Source organism: Rasamsonia emersonii, assembly GCF_000968595.1.
Source record: "Rasamsonia emersonii CBS 393.64 chromosome Unknown ctg1118621760714, whole genome shotgun sequence".
NCBI classification, from domain to species: domain Eukaryota; kingdom Fungi; phylum Ascomycota; class Eurotiomycetes; order Eurotiales; family Trichocomaceae; genus Rasamsonia; species Rasamsonia emersonii.
In genome coordinates, this window is record NW_013562785.1 from 1 (window position 1) to 11896 (window position 11896).

At 54.6% G+C, this 11896-nt stretch overlaps 5 protein-coding genes across 5 annotated transcripts; 1 reads left to right on the top strand and 4 right to left on the bottom strand.

Annotated features, from left to right (window-relative positions):
- Nucleotides 1–28: 28 nt before the first annotated feature.
- Nucleotides 29–2106, bottom strand: T310_8338 (Malate synthase; the record flags this gene model as incomplete). The annotated part of the gene is made up of 5 exons (XM_013468875.1): nt 29–382; nt 431–631; nt 682–1106; nt 1157–1538; nt 2005–2106. Coding segments are annotated over 5 exons (1464 nt in total), but the record flags the coding sequence as incomplete, so codon positions are not given.
- Nucleotides 2107–2700: 594 nt separating this feature from the next.
- Nucleotides 2701–4285, bottom strand: T310_8339 (Glutamate--ammonia ligase; the record flags this gene model as incomplete). Its single annotated transcript, XM_013468876.1, has 3 exons — nt 2701–3402; nt 3556–3812; nt 3862–4285. 3 exons carry the CDS (start codon nt 4283–4285, stop codon nt 2701–2703), a joined length of 1383 nt encoding a protein of 460 aa, XP_013324330.1.
- A 280-nt stretch (nt 4286–4565) lies between these two features.
- On the top strand, nt 4566–5568 carry T310_8340 (Glucose 1-dehydrogenase; the record flags this gene model as incomplete). The annotated part of the gene is made up of 4 exons (XM_013468877.1): nt 4566–4627; nt 4686–5225; nt 5273–5456; nt 5512–5568. The coding sequence occupies 4 exons, from the start codon at nt 4566–4568 to the stop codon at nt 5566–5568; spliced, it is 843 nt and encodes a 280-aa protein (XP_013324331.1).
- A 210-nt stretch (nt 5569–5778) lies between these two features.
- Nucleotides 5779–6905, bottom strand: T310_8341 (5',5'''-P-1,P-4-tetraphosphate phosphorylase; the record flags this gene model as incomplete). Its single annotated transcript, XM_013468878.1, has 2 exons — nt 5779–6597; nt 6759–6905. 2 exons carry the CDS (start codon nt 6903–6905, stop codon nt 5779–5781), a joined length of 966 nt encoding a protein of 321 aa, XP_013324332.1.
- Nucleotides 6906–8735: 1830 nt separating this feature from the next.
- T310_8342 (uncharacterized protein) lies at nt 8736–9958 on the bottom strand (the record flags this gene model as incomplete). The annotated part of the gene is made up of 4 exons (XM_013468879.1): nt 8736–8858; nt 9011–9205; nt 9296–9784; nt 9890–9958. The coding sequence occupies 4 exons, from the start codon at nt 9956–9958 to the stop codon at nt 8736–8738; spliced, it is 876 nt and encodes a 291-aa protein (XP_013324333.1).
- Between the last annotated feature and the right edge of the window lie 1938 nt (nt 9959–11896).

Consider the following 11896-nt stretch of genomic DNA (forward strand, 5'->3'; position numbering starts at 1 on the left):
GGGGGGGGNGAAAAAAAAAGGCACATACCATCAAATAGTTGATCGGGATGCAACCCACTCCTCTCAGCCAGCCCTCCATGTACGACAAGCCAATGTTCAGGTTCTTCCGGATGCCGTCCTCGGTGATGGAGCCCGGCACGTTCGTGTTCAGCAGGTCGTTCGCCGTGACGTGCACGTCCTCGCGCCGGTTGAACAGCTGGTTCGGCGTCGGCATGTACTTGTTGAAGATCTCGGCCGCAATCGGCGCCAGGGCCGGGTGCGCAACCCAGGTGCCGTCGTGGCCGGCGCGCACCTCCCGCAGCTTGTCGGCGCGCACCTTCTCCATGGCCTCTTCGTTGGCCTTGGGGTCGTCCTTGATGGGGATCTGCGCAGCCATACCGCCCTGCACGAGTCAGCAAGACCCTCGAGCCTAGCCATGCGGACTACTTACCATCGCGTGGACACCCCGGCGGTGGCAGGTCTTGATCAGCAGCCGGACGTACGCATCCATGAACGGCACCGTCATCGTCACGTCCTGCCGGTCAGGCAGCACAAAGTTGGGGTTGTTGCGGAACTTCTTGATGAAGGAGAAGATGTAGTCCCAGCGGCCGCAGTTGAGACCGGAGCTGTGCTCGCGCAGTTCGTAGATGATCTAGCAAGTTAGCCATCTTTCTTCTGGTAGAAAAAGCCAGGGCGGCCTACTTCATCCATCTCAAAAGCAGCCGTGATCGTCTCAATCAGCACCGTCGCGCGGATCGTCCCCCGCGGCATGCCAATGTAGTCCTGGGCCAGGTTGAACACGTCGTTCCACAGCCGGGCCTCCAGGTGCGACTCCATCTTGGGCAGGTAGAAGTACGGCCCCGTGCCACGCTTGACCAGCTCGTGGGCGTTGTGGAAGAAGTACAGACCAAAGTCGAACAGACTGGCCGAGATGGGCTCGCCGTCGACGGTCAGGTGCTTCTCGTCGAGGTGCCAGCCTCGGGCGCGGGCGATCAGCGTCGGCAGCTTGCGGTCCGTCCGCAGCTTGTACTCCTTGTTGCCCTGCTTGAAATCGATCTGGCGCCGGATGGCGTCGTACAGGTTGATCTGGCCGTTGATCATGTTTTCCCAGGTGGGCGCGCTCGAATCTAGTCTCGTTAGCAGTGTCGTTTTTTTGCTCCTGCCGGCCAGCGCTCACCCTCAAAGTCCGCCATATAGGTCCAGGCATCCGAGTTCAAGGCATTGACGACCATCTTGCGGTCCGTCGGGCCGGTGATCTCGACACGGCGGTCGACCAGACCCGGGGCCGGGGGCGCACCCCTCCAGGTGTCGTCCTCACGGATGTGCTTGGTCTCGGGCAGGAAGTCGAGCAGGTGGCCGCGGTCGATCTCGGCCTGGCGCTCGACGCGGCGCTGCAGCAGGGCCTTGCGGGTGCCATTGAAGGTGCGGTGCAGGAGGGCCAGGAAGGCGACGGCCTCCTTGGTGAGGATCTTGCGGGCCTCGTTGCTGACGGGGCCGAGGACGGCGACGTCCTTGAGCTGCGCGTCGACAGAAGTCATGTCGTCAGAGTCTAAATCTATCTATCTATCGATGTCAGTTAGAGAGCTTTCTGGCTGTCTGATGGATTCACCCACGTGATCCTGGTCTTCCTGCAGCAGTTCGATATCAGCTCGAAGTGGTATTCGCAGAGGAAGTAGCAGAAGCGAAGACAGCAGGAGAGATCAAAGAAGAATCCAACAGACGCTGGCCATCTCCGCCCGGACGAGGGGAGCGAGAGCTGATATAGAGACGACGACGTCAGAAGCTCCGGTTACCGCGGTCCAAGCAGGGCCGTCCCGCAGCCAATCGAGCGGCTACCAGGGCCCTGGATGAGCGGAACTTGGAGAAGCTGATCGAGCAGGCAGGTGTCTCGGCCGAATTGTGTATTGTGTCCTGACGCCACTGATATGCTGATAAGCTACTCCGTATCTCCATGCTATCTCCTCTACTCCGTGCATGTCTCTATCTTGATAAACTCGACAGAAAACTTCATCACGATACACTCACGGCGATATCGCTGCCAGGCACGTCGTAGAGCTGGCTGTTGATGGCTTCACCATCTCCGCATCCTTCTATCAGTGTCGATGGCATCATAGCAGTCGTTCTCATCTTGTCTTCCAGCTGCTTTCTTTCTCCTTCCGGAGCTTCCCCGCAAGCCCGAACAGCCGCGGGAAGTGATGACATCACCGCCCACTCCGCGGAATAGTCACGTGCATACCGGCTTTTCCCGACGCTGCTGCAGCATGTGACGCTTAGCTAAGCAGCTGCCGGTAACTAACTAACTAGCGGAGGAGAATTGTATATTGACAAGTCAGAATGCGCAGAATACCAATGATTGATTGATATTGCTGGTTGGTCTGCTTTGCATAGTGCAAAGCCGTGGACGATCATAGTCACCTGCATATATACGGCGATGGAGCACAGCCTGCCCTATGCAACACGCCCGAGGCAATTCACATCCAAAATGCCGAGTTGATTGCTACACAATCCATGTCTCTCACAGACAAACAGTCCAATCAAAAGCACAGAATGGGTATATCGAATAGCGTCAGAAAACACCCGAGGTCGCACAGCTCCGTAAGCACGTGACACTCGTCGAGATGGCCACTGTGCAGCGGGTCATACAGTTTCGATGTAGCGTCTCACCTCCCTAGTCACGGATTCACCGTCAGTACCACTCAGCAAGAAAGAGAGAAAGCAGACTCACCAATCGGTCACGGCCTCCTGCCACAGACGCACTTCATGCTCGCGCGTGCCGCCAAAGTGGTCGACAAACTCGTCCCCAAACACCTCTCGCGCCACACTGCCTGGTCGCATAAACAGCTCCGTGGCGTCCTTGAGGTTCCTGGCCAGCCGCGCGCCCTGGTCGCTCGCGCTGCCCGTCTCCTCGCCCTTCCCCAGCGGCGGCACGGGGATCTCGAGCTTCTTTTCCACTCCGCGCCACCCGACCGCAATGATAGCCGCCAGCGCAAAATGCGGGTTGGCGTCCGCCCCGGGAACCCGCACCTCGAAGCGCGTCGCCTTGGCGCTGGACGTAGGCGGCGAGATCAGTCGGATGGAAGCCGCGCGATGTTCCAGACCCCACGAGACGGTGACCGGGGCCCAGAAATTCTCGACCAGCCGCTTGTACGAGTTGATCGTGGGCGCGAACAGCGGCATGATATCAGGCAGACCGGTCAGCAAGCCGGCCAGGAAGTGTCTCCCCAGATCCGACAGGTAAGCCAATTCCGGATACGGCGGCGAGGGATCCGGCGTGTCGCGGGCAAACAGATTCTTGCCCGTGTCCGACACGATCGACACGTGCATGTGGCCGCTGTTGCCAGGCAGTCCTTCGCGCGGCTTCGCCATGAAGGCCGGGGTGATCCCGTATTTGCTGCCCAGCGATTTGACAACATACCTAGACGACTGGTTAGTAAATCCAGAGAGGACGGACAGGGACAGATACAGACTTGAAGAGACCCGCGCGATCCGCCATCTCCTTGACCTCGCTGAATTGTAGAGCCTTGATACCGCCATAGTCAGGTTATGCCGCCAACATCAGGTCAATGCAACACCCACAGCCTCAAACACGCCCGGTCCGCTCTCCGTGTGCCACCCCTCGAGGTCACATCTGAACTTCTCGCACGCGTCGAAGATGCCGTAGTAGTACTCTTGGTTGTGCACTGGCCGCGTAATGCTGTAGCCAAACATGCCCTCCGTCAGCGGCGGAAGCGCTTCGACGGGATTGTTCTTGAGGAAGGAGGCGGTCGTCGAGGAGTTGCGCTCGTTGCTGTACGCGCTTTGAGGGGCCCGGAACTGGTAGAATTCGTACTCCGCTGTACACATGAGCTGGGGAACCGAGATTGATCTGTTATAAGTACATACCGCCCGCCATGGCCTTGTAACCGTGCTTTTCCAGCTTCGCGACGGCCGTCTTCAACAGGCCGCGCGGGCAAGCCGAGATAGGCGCCCGTGTCTCAGGATCGAAGAAGCTGACAAGGAAGAAGGGCACGTTGTCCTCCCAGGGGATGCGGCGAAAGCTGCGCAGGTCCGGGACGGCCAGCAGATCGCGGTAACCGTTCTGCTTGTTGCTGATGGCCAGCTCCTTGAAGTAGGTGCGGTCGTGCATGTCCCAGCCGAAGATGACGGAGCAGAAGCCGAAGCCGTCCTTGACGATGGATAGGAACTTCTTCTTGGAGACGAGCTTGCCGCGCAGGATGCCGTCGACGTCGAGGCCGGCGAGCTTGACCTTGTTGTCGTGCGCGAGGATCTGCGCGACATTGTCGAGCGTGACCTCGGGGTCAGACATGGTCAGTCAATTGTGCGTACGGTGGGCAGAAGGAGGAATGCGTAGAAGGAATGGAGGATCGTCCTGATACGGAGAGGCGGACAAGATGCGTGCAGGTCAGTTTATCAGGCTTATCGATCCATCGTGTCCTCTTTCTCCATCGGGATAGAGATTAGATAAGAGAGTTCCCCGCGGCCCCGCACAACAAACACCTGTTCTCCAGACAGTATAAGAGTAACAGCATCAAGAGAACCCCCTCATTGAACTTGCAGACAATCGATCGCTCTTGCAATCATTCAGCATGGCTACGCCTCCGCGAGGACGTCTGCAGGGCAAGAATGCCATCATCACGGGTGCCGCAGGGTGAGTGACACGTTGACCAGTTCAATGAGACGCCTGCTGACAAGCCTGCTACCACCAGAGGCATTGGCCTCGAGACGAGCATCCTCTTCGCCCGTGAAGGCGCCGCCGTCCTGATGGCCGACATCTCGGAGCCCGCGCTGGAGAAGGCCCTGGCCAAGGTGAAGGAGCTGGTGCCGGACGCCGTGCGCGTCGAGACCTTCCGCTGCGACGTCTCCAAGGAGGCGGACGTCAAGGCCCTGGTCGAGGCGCAGGACAGCTGGGGCGGCACCGACGTCATGTTCAACAACGCGGGCATCATGCACGCCGAGGATGCGGACGCCATCGACACGCCCGAGAAGATCTGGGACCTGACGCACAACATCAACGTCAAGGGCGTCTGGTACGGCTGCAAGCACGCCGTGCTCAGTCTGCGCCGCCACAAGAAGACCAAGGGCAGCATCATCAACACCGCCAGCGTCGTCGCCCTGGTGGGCAGCGCCACGCCGCAGCTGGCGTACACGGCCAGCAAGGGCGCCGTGCTGGCCCTGACGCGCGAGCTGGCCATTGTTCATGCTCGCGAGGGCTTCCGATTTAACGCGCTGTGCCCGGCCCCGTTGAAGTATGTCTCTCCCTGCTATCAATTAGATACCTTACTAACGTATATAGTACTCCCCTCCTCCAGGACTGGCTGGGCGACGACCAGGCCAAGCGCTTCCGCCGCGAAGTGCACTTCCCGACTGGCCGATTCGGCGAGGCCATCGAGCAGGCGCACGCGGTGGTCTTCCTGGCCAGCGACGAGAGCAGCTTCGTCAACGGGACGGACTTTGTGGTGGATGGAGGAATGACCAAGGTAAGTGACCAGGTGACGAAAGGTGGCTGTTATCAAGGCTGACCATGTAATCCAGGCATACGTCACTCCGGAAGGACCTGCGACGACACCGCCGCAGAACCTGGGTCGATGATTCTATAGAAAGTTAAGTTGCGTATGAGAATCATTCTCGTGCGTGGTATATCGTAGATTAGAAACCGTAATTACATTCTATTGCTCTTCTACCTATCTATAACGAATTAAACATCTATATCTATACCATCTAAATATAGTCTCGTAAGAAAGACCCAACTCCTACTCCAACTCTACCCAGCAAATCAACGAACACCTCTCAATCTCCTGTTCATTTTGGAATCCCCAACCTCGCCAAAAACCGCGTATACCCCAATTCCTCCCACCGCTGTCTATCACGCTCATCGCGGATCGCCACAAGACCCAACATGCCCACCGTACTGGTGCCAAACGGCCCATCGGCCGGGCCGGCCGTCGTGCGCGGGATGAGCGCGATCCACGAGCGCGACAGGGCGACATTGTAGTCTGCGTCCGGGCCGTTGCCCGCGTCGACATGCGCCTTTCGCGTCAGGGTGAGGAGGCGGTCGTGCATGGCGACGATAGTGTCAGCCGACGCGCCGGCGGGGATGCGCAGGACGAAATGCTTGAACGGCACGCCGGGGATGTCTGTCGCGACGACGTCGCTTGAGGACGCTTTCGCGGGCCAGAGCAGATCGACCGCTTCGCCGTCGCCGAATGGGTGCTGCGGCACGGGGAACAGCTGCAGGTGCTTGTGGCCCTGCGACGAGCCGCCGTTGACGCCGCGGTTGTAGATGACCAGCGGCGAGGGCAGCGAGGGGTAGGCGTGCAGCAGGGCCCACGACGCAGCGAGGTCGGTGGCGTCCAGGTCGTCGGATTGCAGGGCGAAGTCTTTCGTCGGCAGCACCAGCATCGGGCGGTAGAGACAGTACTTGTTCAGCATGAGGCGGTGGCGGGGGCCGACGGAGTCGAGGATGACTTCGTCGGGATGCGGGTTGAGGAAGGGGTTTGGCGATGGAGATGGAGATGGAGATGGAGATGCAGAGGCAGATCCAGACTTGCTGCCCCGGCCAGGATCGTCCGCAACGAGAACGGGCTTGCCTTTGAGGAAGGGGACGATGCGGAATTCGAACTGGTCATGTTAGCTCATATACATACCTAATAACAGGAGTAGAGTACACGAGTACAGTGATATCACCATTGCTACAGCACATGCAACTTGATAAAAAGAATTCCTTATATCGTACAGATATACATCAAACTACACAGAAGATTACTTTGAAGCAGACGTACCTGAAACCCCTCATGCACAACCAACTCGCCCGGTTCAGTGCGATGATCATAGTATATACGCCCTCGACGAACCATGTCATCGAACCGGGCGAATGTCTTCTCCTCAAGGTCTGGCGGGAGATCTATGCGAGTAGTGCTTGGATGCATGATGGCTGAATGAATGAATGAATGAATGAATGAATGAATGCAACTGACAGTCTTTAGACAGGTATTAATATTAATATTAGTATTAATACGATTATGCTAATTATCACACAGTATAAACAAACAGAAAAACGACCATGACAATTCGTAGATGTGCAGGTGCAGGGGATTCAATCAACAAAAGCCAGAATATTCGACTTTGTTTATCGTGGTCACCGCCTGTTAGGATGCAGGACACACTAAGGACCCTTAGGGAAGGGCATCGAGAGATGCCAAGACATGACCGATACAGACGGTATAGTACATCTAGAACTCTCAATTCTAATCCATAGACAGACAGACTCCAAACCAAATACTTTCTCAGACTTACCATGGCTGCTGCCTTGTCCAGCTCCATGGATCACAGTGGAACTTTCTTGCCTATGACTGTATGTACATACATACATACCTAATTTCAAGTAGGCATCAACACACATGTACTACCGTCAATGAGAACAATCCTCCGCAATATAACCATCCAATCTAGCTACTGGAAGAGGTACCACCATTTGTGTTTTGTACAGGAGGTGGAAAGAGTGTGTTCATTACCTAGTAGGTACTGATAACGAACTGGTAAACAGTGAAAATACTGAGTTGTCAATTACTTCTGCAAGGCGAGACTCCTTCAGCAGCCCGACAAGTAATGGCAAAAAGAACGAGCAGAGGCAGTAAAGCACGCAGGAAACTTTGACAAGGACTACGGGGTACAATAGGCAAGTACTCCGTAAGAGAGCTCGCAGCATCCTCTGAAAGTTGAAGTTGAGAGTGGGTGGTGACTCCTGCATATATGACGCAAGTCAAAAGGAAAATAAGAGAGACAGAGAGAAGAGAGAGAAGCAAAGCTCTTCATACATCCTAACCATGTACTCCGTAATTAATTTGTTCGTTATGTTGTAGATAGACACCTTAGGCATCAGAATCCACTATGTCCATACATATTACACACTCGGAAAAATAACAAGACACGAACGAACAAAATACAGACAAATTAAATACATGTTACCTTTGTAACATAACAAGGGCAATAAAAGGCACATGCACCACCCAAAAACAGAAACAAAAAAAAATCCAATTTTTGTAATAGTCCACAATTTTATAAATTGATCTGCTGATAATTTACTGTTGGATAAAAGTCATCATCAGCTACGTACGGACTGACTGTCATGTCGATAGTGAAAATGTCGTCATTGCTTTCAGATTTAGAGATACTAATAATAAAAAAAAGACAACTGCTACACCGAAAAAAAAATAACGAACCTTGAACACGCCCACAACCTGCTGGACTGACAACAACGGACAGACTGGCTGAAACGACTCGTCATGATCCACATCGATAAGCATACAACACCTCATTCAGATTAAGAGACGACAACAGACGTAATCCGGCCAAAAAAAAAGGAATATACCCGAACAAAAAATTGGAGAGACGAGAAGAGGACGCATCTGAACGAACCGAATCCACCGCAGACACCGGCAATCATAAAGCAGATCCCCATACAGAAACACTTGCAACACTCCCGCAATGCAGAAAATCATGACTCAGTTGACGCGGAATGCATCCAAGATGACTGTACAGAGTTAGCGCGAAATCCTATAGACTCTCGACAGTGGCGATGGTCTTACTTTCTTGGGCTCTACGGCAGCAGCTCCCAACCCACATCACCGAATTCACAAACGAATACCGCTCGTCGCCAGTTTCCATCGACATATTGATCCGATACTTGTACGTTGAGGGATTGATCGTGTCAGCCACGTTGGGGTCGTTCACTTTCTCCAGCACGTCTTTGGCCCCGGTCAGCCAGCCGTGGCCTTGACGGCAATATAACCCGGGTTCTCATCCCCCGTCTGAAGCATGAAGGTATAACTGACTTGGGTGGCCAACTCCTTGACCGTGAGCTCGGAAGATTGGCCTCCAGGCTGTGGAAAATCATCTAGTTAGCTGCTGCAAATGAACGTAAACCGACAGAGACCACCTACCAGGACAACTCCCTTGCCCCATCTGCCGGCCCACTGGCCACCCCGAACGAGATCCAATCTCGTTGGCCGACGTGAGTCTGGCCAACATTGACCTTCGGGTTGATCTTGAGACTCAACCGGAAATCCAGCTCCAGAGATGGCACTGGAATCTGCAGGGAACGGGCAATGTCACCCTCGGGGAAGGTGTGGAGAAGATTGTTGGCCGGGATAGAGTCCTTCATGACATTCAGGTAGGTTGGGCATTCCAGCAGGTGCTGACGCTGCCGGCTAGTGTTCTTCGCGCGGACCTGCTGGCAATAGATACATTGCACAGACAGGCACTGTCGCCCGTCAGCGACCCTCGCTCTGCTGGATACATTTGCTTCCTCCACACTCACCTTGTCTTCCTCCTTGGCACGGAATTCAACAAACGCAGCATGGACATCATCGAGCGGCGGCGCCGGGAGGTTCGAAGTGCTCTGTCGGTTCTTCGATTTGGTAGAACGCTGCTGGGTTACAGGGCCGGAGGACGTGCCGCTGGTACCTTGCGCAGCTCCTGGCGCGGGCAGCGACGGGCGGTTCTGCATGTTCTGCAGCGGGGCCTGGATGGGAGGGTTCACTCCGTTTGACATCATGGGCCCGTTAGGGTTCCCAATCGTCCCTGCTGCCGGCCCAGGGCCAGCTCCAGGCGCGGTGGCCGCAGGGCCATTTGGTGTTGCATTGTATCCGTTGGCGGGGCCGATGCCGTTCGGACCAGGCGCAGTGCCCTGCGGCTGAGGAGCGTTGGGGTGGCCGCGGAGGCCCGGACACTCGAGGAGATGCTGCTTCTGGCGGGAGGTGTTTTTGGCGCGAATCTGCTGGCAGTAGATGCACTGGACGGAGAGACACTGGAAGCACGAAAAGCGTGGATGTCAGTATCGGGGGTTTGGTGTTGGCCGTCTGGGTTTGTTATATTACCCAGATACAGGAAATACGGGTTTCACACAACGCACCTTATCGTCTTCCTTGGCGCGGAACTCGACGAACGCCGCGTGCACTTCCTGATCGACCGTGCGCCCCATGGTTGCGGTCGACGGCGGAAAATCCGGCAGAAACGAAGAAGGGAGAAGCTACAGCCGATACTGAGGCGGACGACGGCCGATCGAGAGACGAGAGCGATGGGGAGGGAGGATGGGAAGGTGATGGGGGGGAGCGAGGCAGCAGGCAAAAGGCGAGGAAAGAAAAGGGTCGGAGACGGAACGAGACGGGGACAAGACGAGACAGCGTCACGGCCGTCCTTACGCGAGCCGCGTCGGCGTAATTTTCCTCCAGCGAGTCACATGGCCAATCGCCGCCACCCCGGGGCGTACACGTTACACCTTAGCTTACACCTTACCGCGGACAGCTGAACAGCATTACAGCTCGCCCAGCTACGTCTCGTTCTCGTCTGCTGCGATGCCTCAGCTCGTCGACGACATGAAAAGAGAGCTCGATCATGCCCGTTGATTCGAATTCCCTCCTGCAGCCCCCACCGTTGTCGCGGCCACACAATGAAACTGAGCCATTCACCGGAACCCCGCGTCCTCTTGGCATGGGAGGGCTGCCAGCACCCTGGCCGTGTAGGCAGTATTTGTAATATTCGTTGAACGAATGACAAGTAGACTGTCAGCGTAAGTTATGATAGGACGAAATGCAGACGATTCAGGCCAACACCCATAGAGGTAGCCTTTCGATGATTGCACGCCATGTCGTATTCTGCCATCTTTTGCAGTGTACTTGGAATTCTCTTTGCTGGTGGTGAGTCATTTTTTTTTACTTTACTTCTTTCGTGGCCTCCTTTCGCGCAGCTGATTCGAGGCCTCAGGCAGAGTCAGGCTCCAGTGATTCTATACGGTACAGCTGACATCGACAAGTGTATTTCACATCTTAAAAGAATCAGACCTTCGGCGTGCCGCTCTGCTTTCCAAGCGACGTCGTCAAATTAAAGATTAGATAGAGTTGACAAAGTTCTGATTAGTGTCGCACGTCAAGGGAATTCGCTACACTTTGAATTTGATGATCGAGCTACTTGACGTGTGTATGTACCGTACCGTACGCTGTATGGCCATACGTGTGACCGTGACTATGACCGTCACTTGTATGTATCTATACCGCGGTCACAAAACTTGACAACTCGACAACTTCTTGATATGCTGATAGAAACAGATAATTAACATAAAGAAAGCGTATCGCAAATGCTAAAGAACTCCGAATAATGGAATCATCAACCCATCGATGCCGATTCAGAACCGAACCCCGCTTTCGTCCCCACGTACTCCGCAATCTGGAAGAAACATGCACTGTAACTAACTGTAACGAGCTCTCGAAAACAAATCCCGAATTAAAAGACCTTAGAAGCAAATATAATAAAAAAAAGGAAAAAAGAAATTCATCCCAGCTAAGAAAACAGAACCATACTCGCACTCACACAAGTCTGAGAAACCCCTCGCCTTTTTTTTTGTTTTGTTTTTGTATTCCACGGTAAGTCACAAACATACCTCGTAGATAGCGTCATAAATCATAAAAAACAGCCATAAGAAAATAGAAGATAGAAAGTATCACGCGAAGAAAAAAAGATATGAAATGACTCCATCTTGCACAGGTAGAATTGTCGAGTATGACCACAGTCCCAGCCCGGAGGAAGGCCGCTGCTGGGGCTGCCCGTTGTATCATTAGGACAGGACTGGTCGGTTCAGTTGTATGGTTCTCTGATCTTCAGATATATCTCCTCATAAAAGTCGTTTGCTTCATGCCCCTCCGTATCATTTGCATCTCCATTGTCCTGACGCACGGCCAGAATGCCTCGGGTTGCGAGAGTGAGCACGTGCATGAGCCCTTGAGTGGCGACAGTACGAGTCGTCTTCTCTGGGGGAAGAAGCATGGAGAAGGTGATTTCTTTCTTCGATCCAGGCGATTGGACATCCTCAGCGACTCCTTCCGCAGACTGTTCGGACTTGATGCGGTCTTTCAGGAATTCGAAG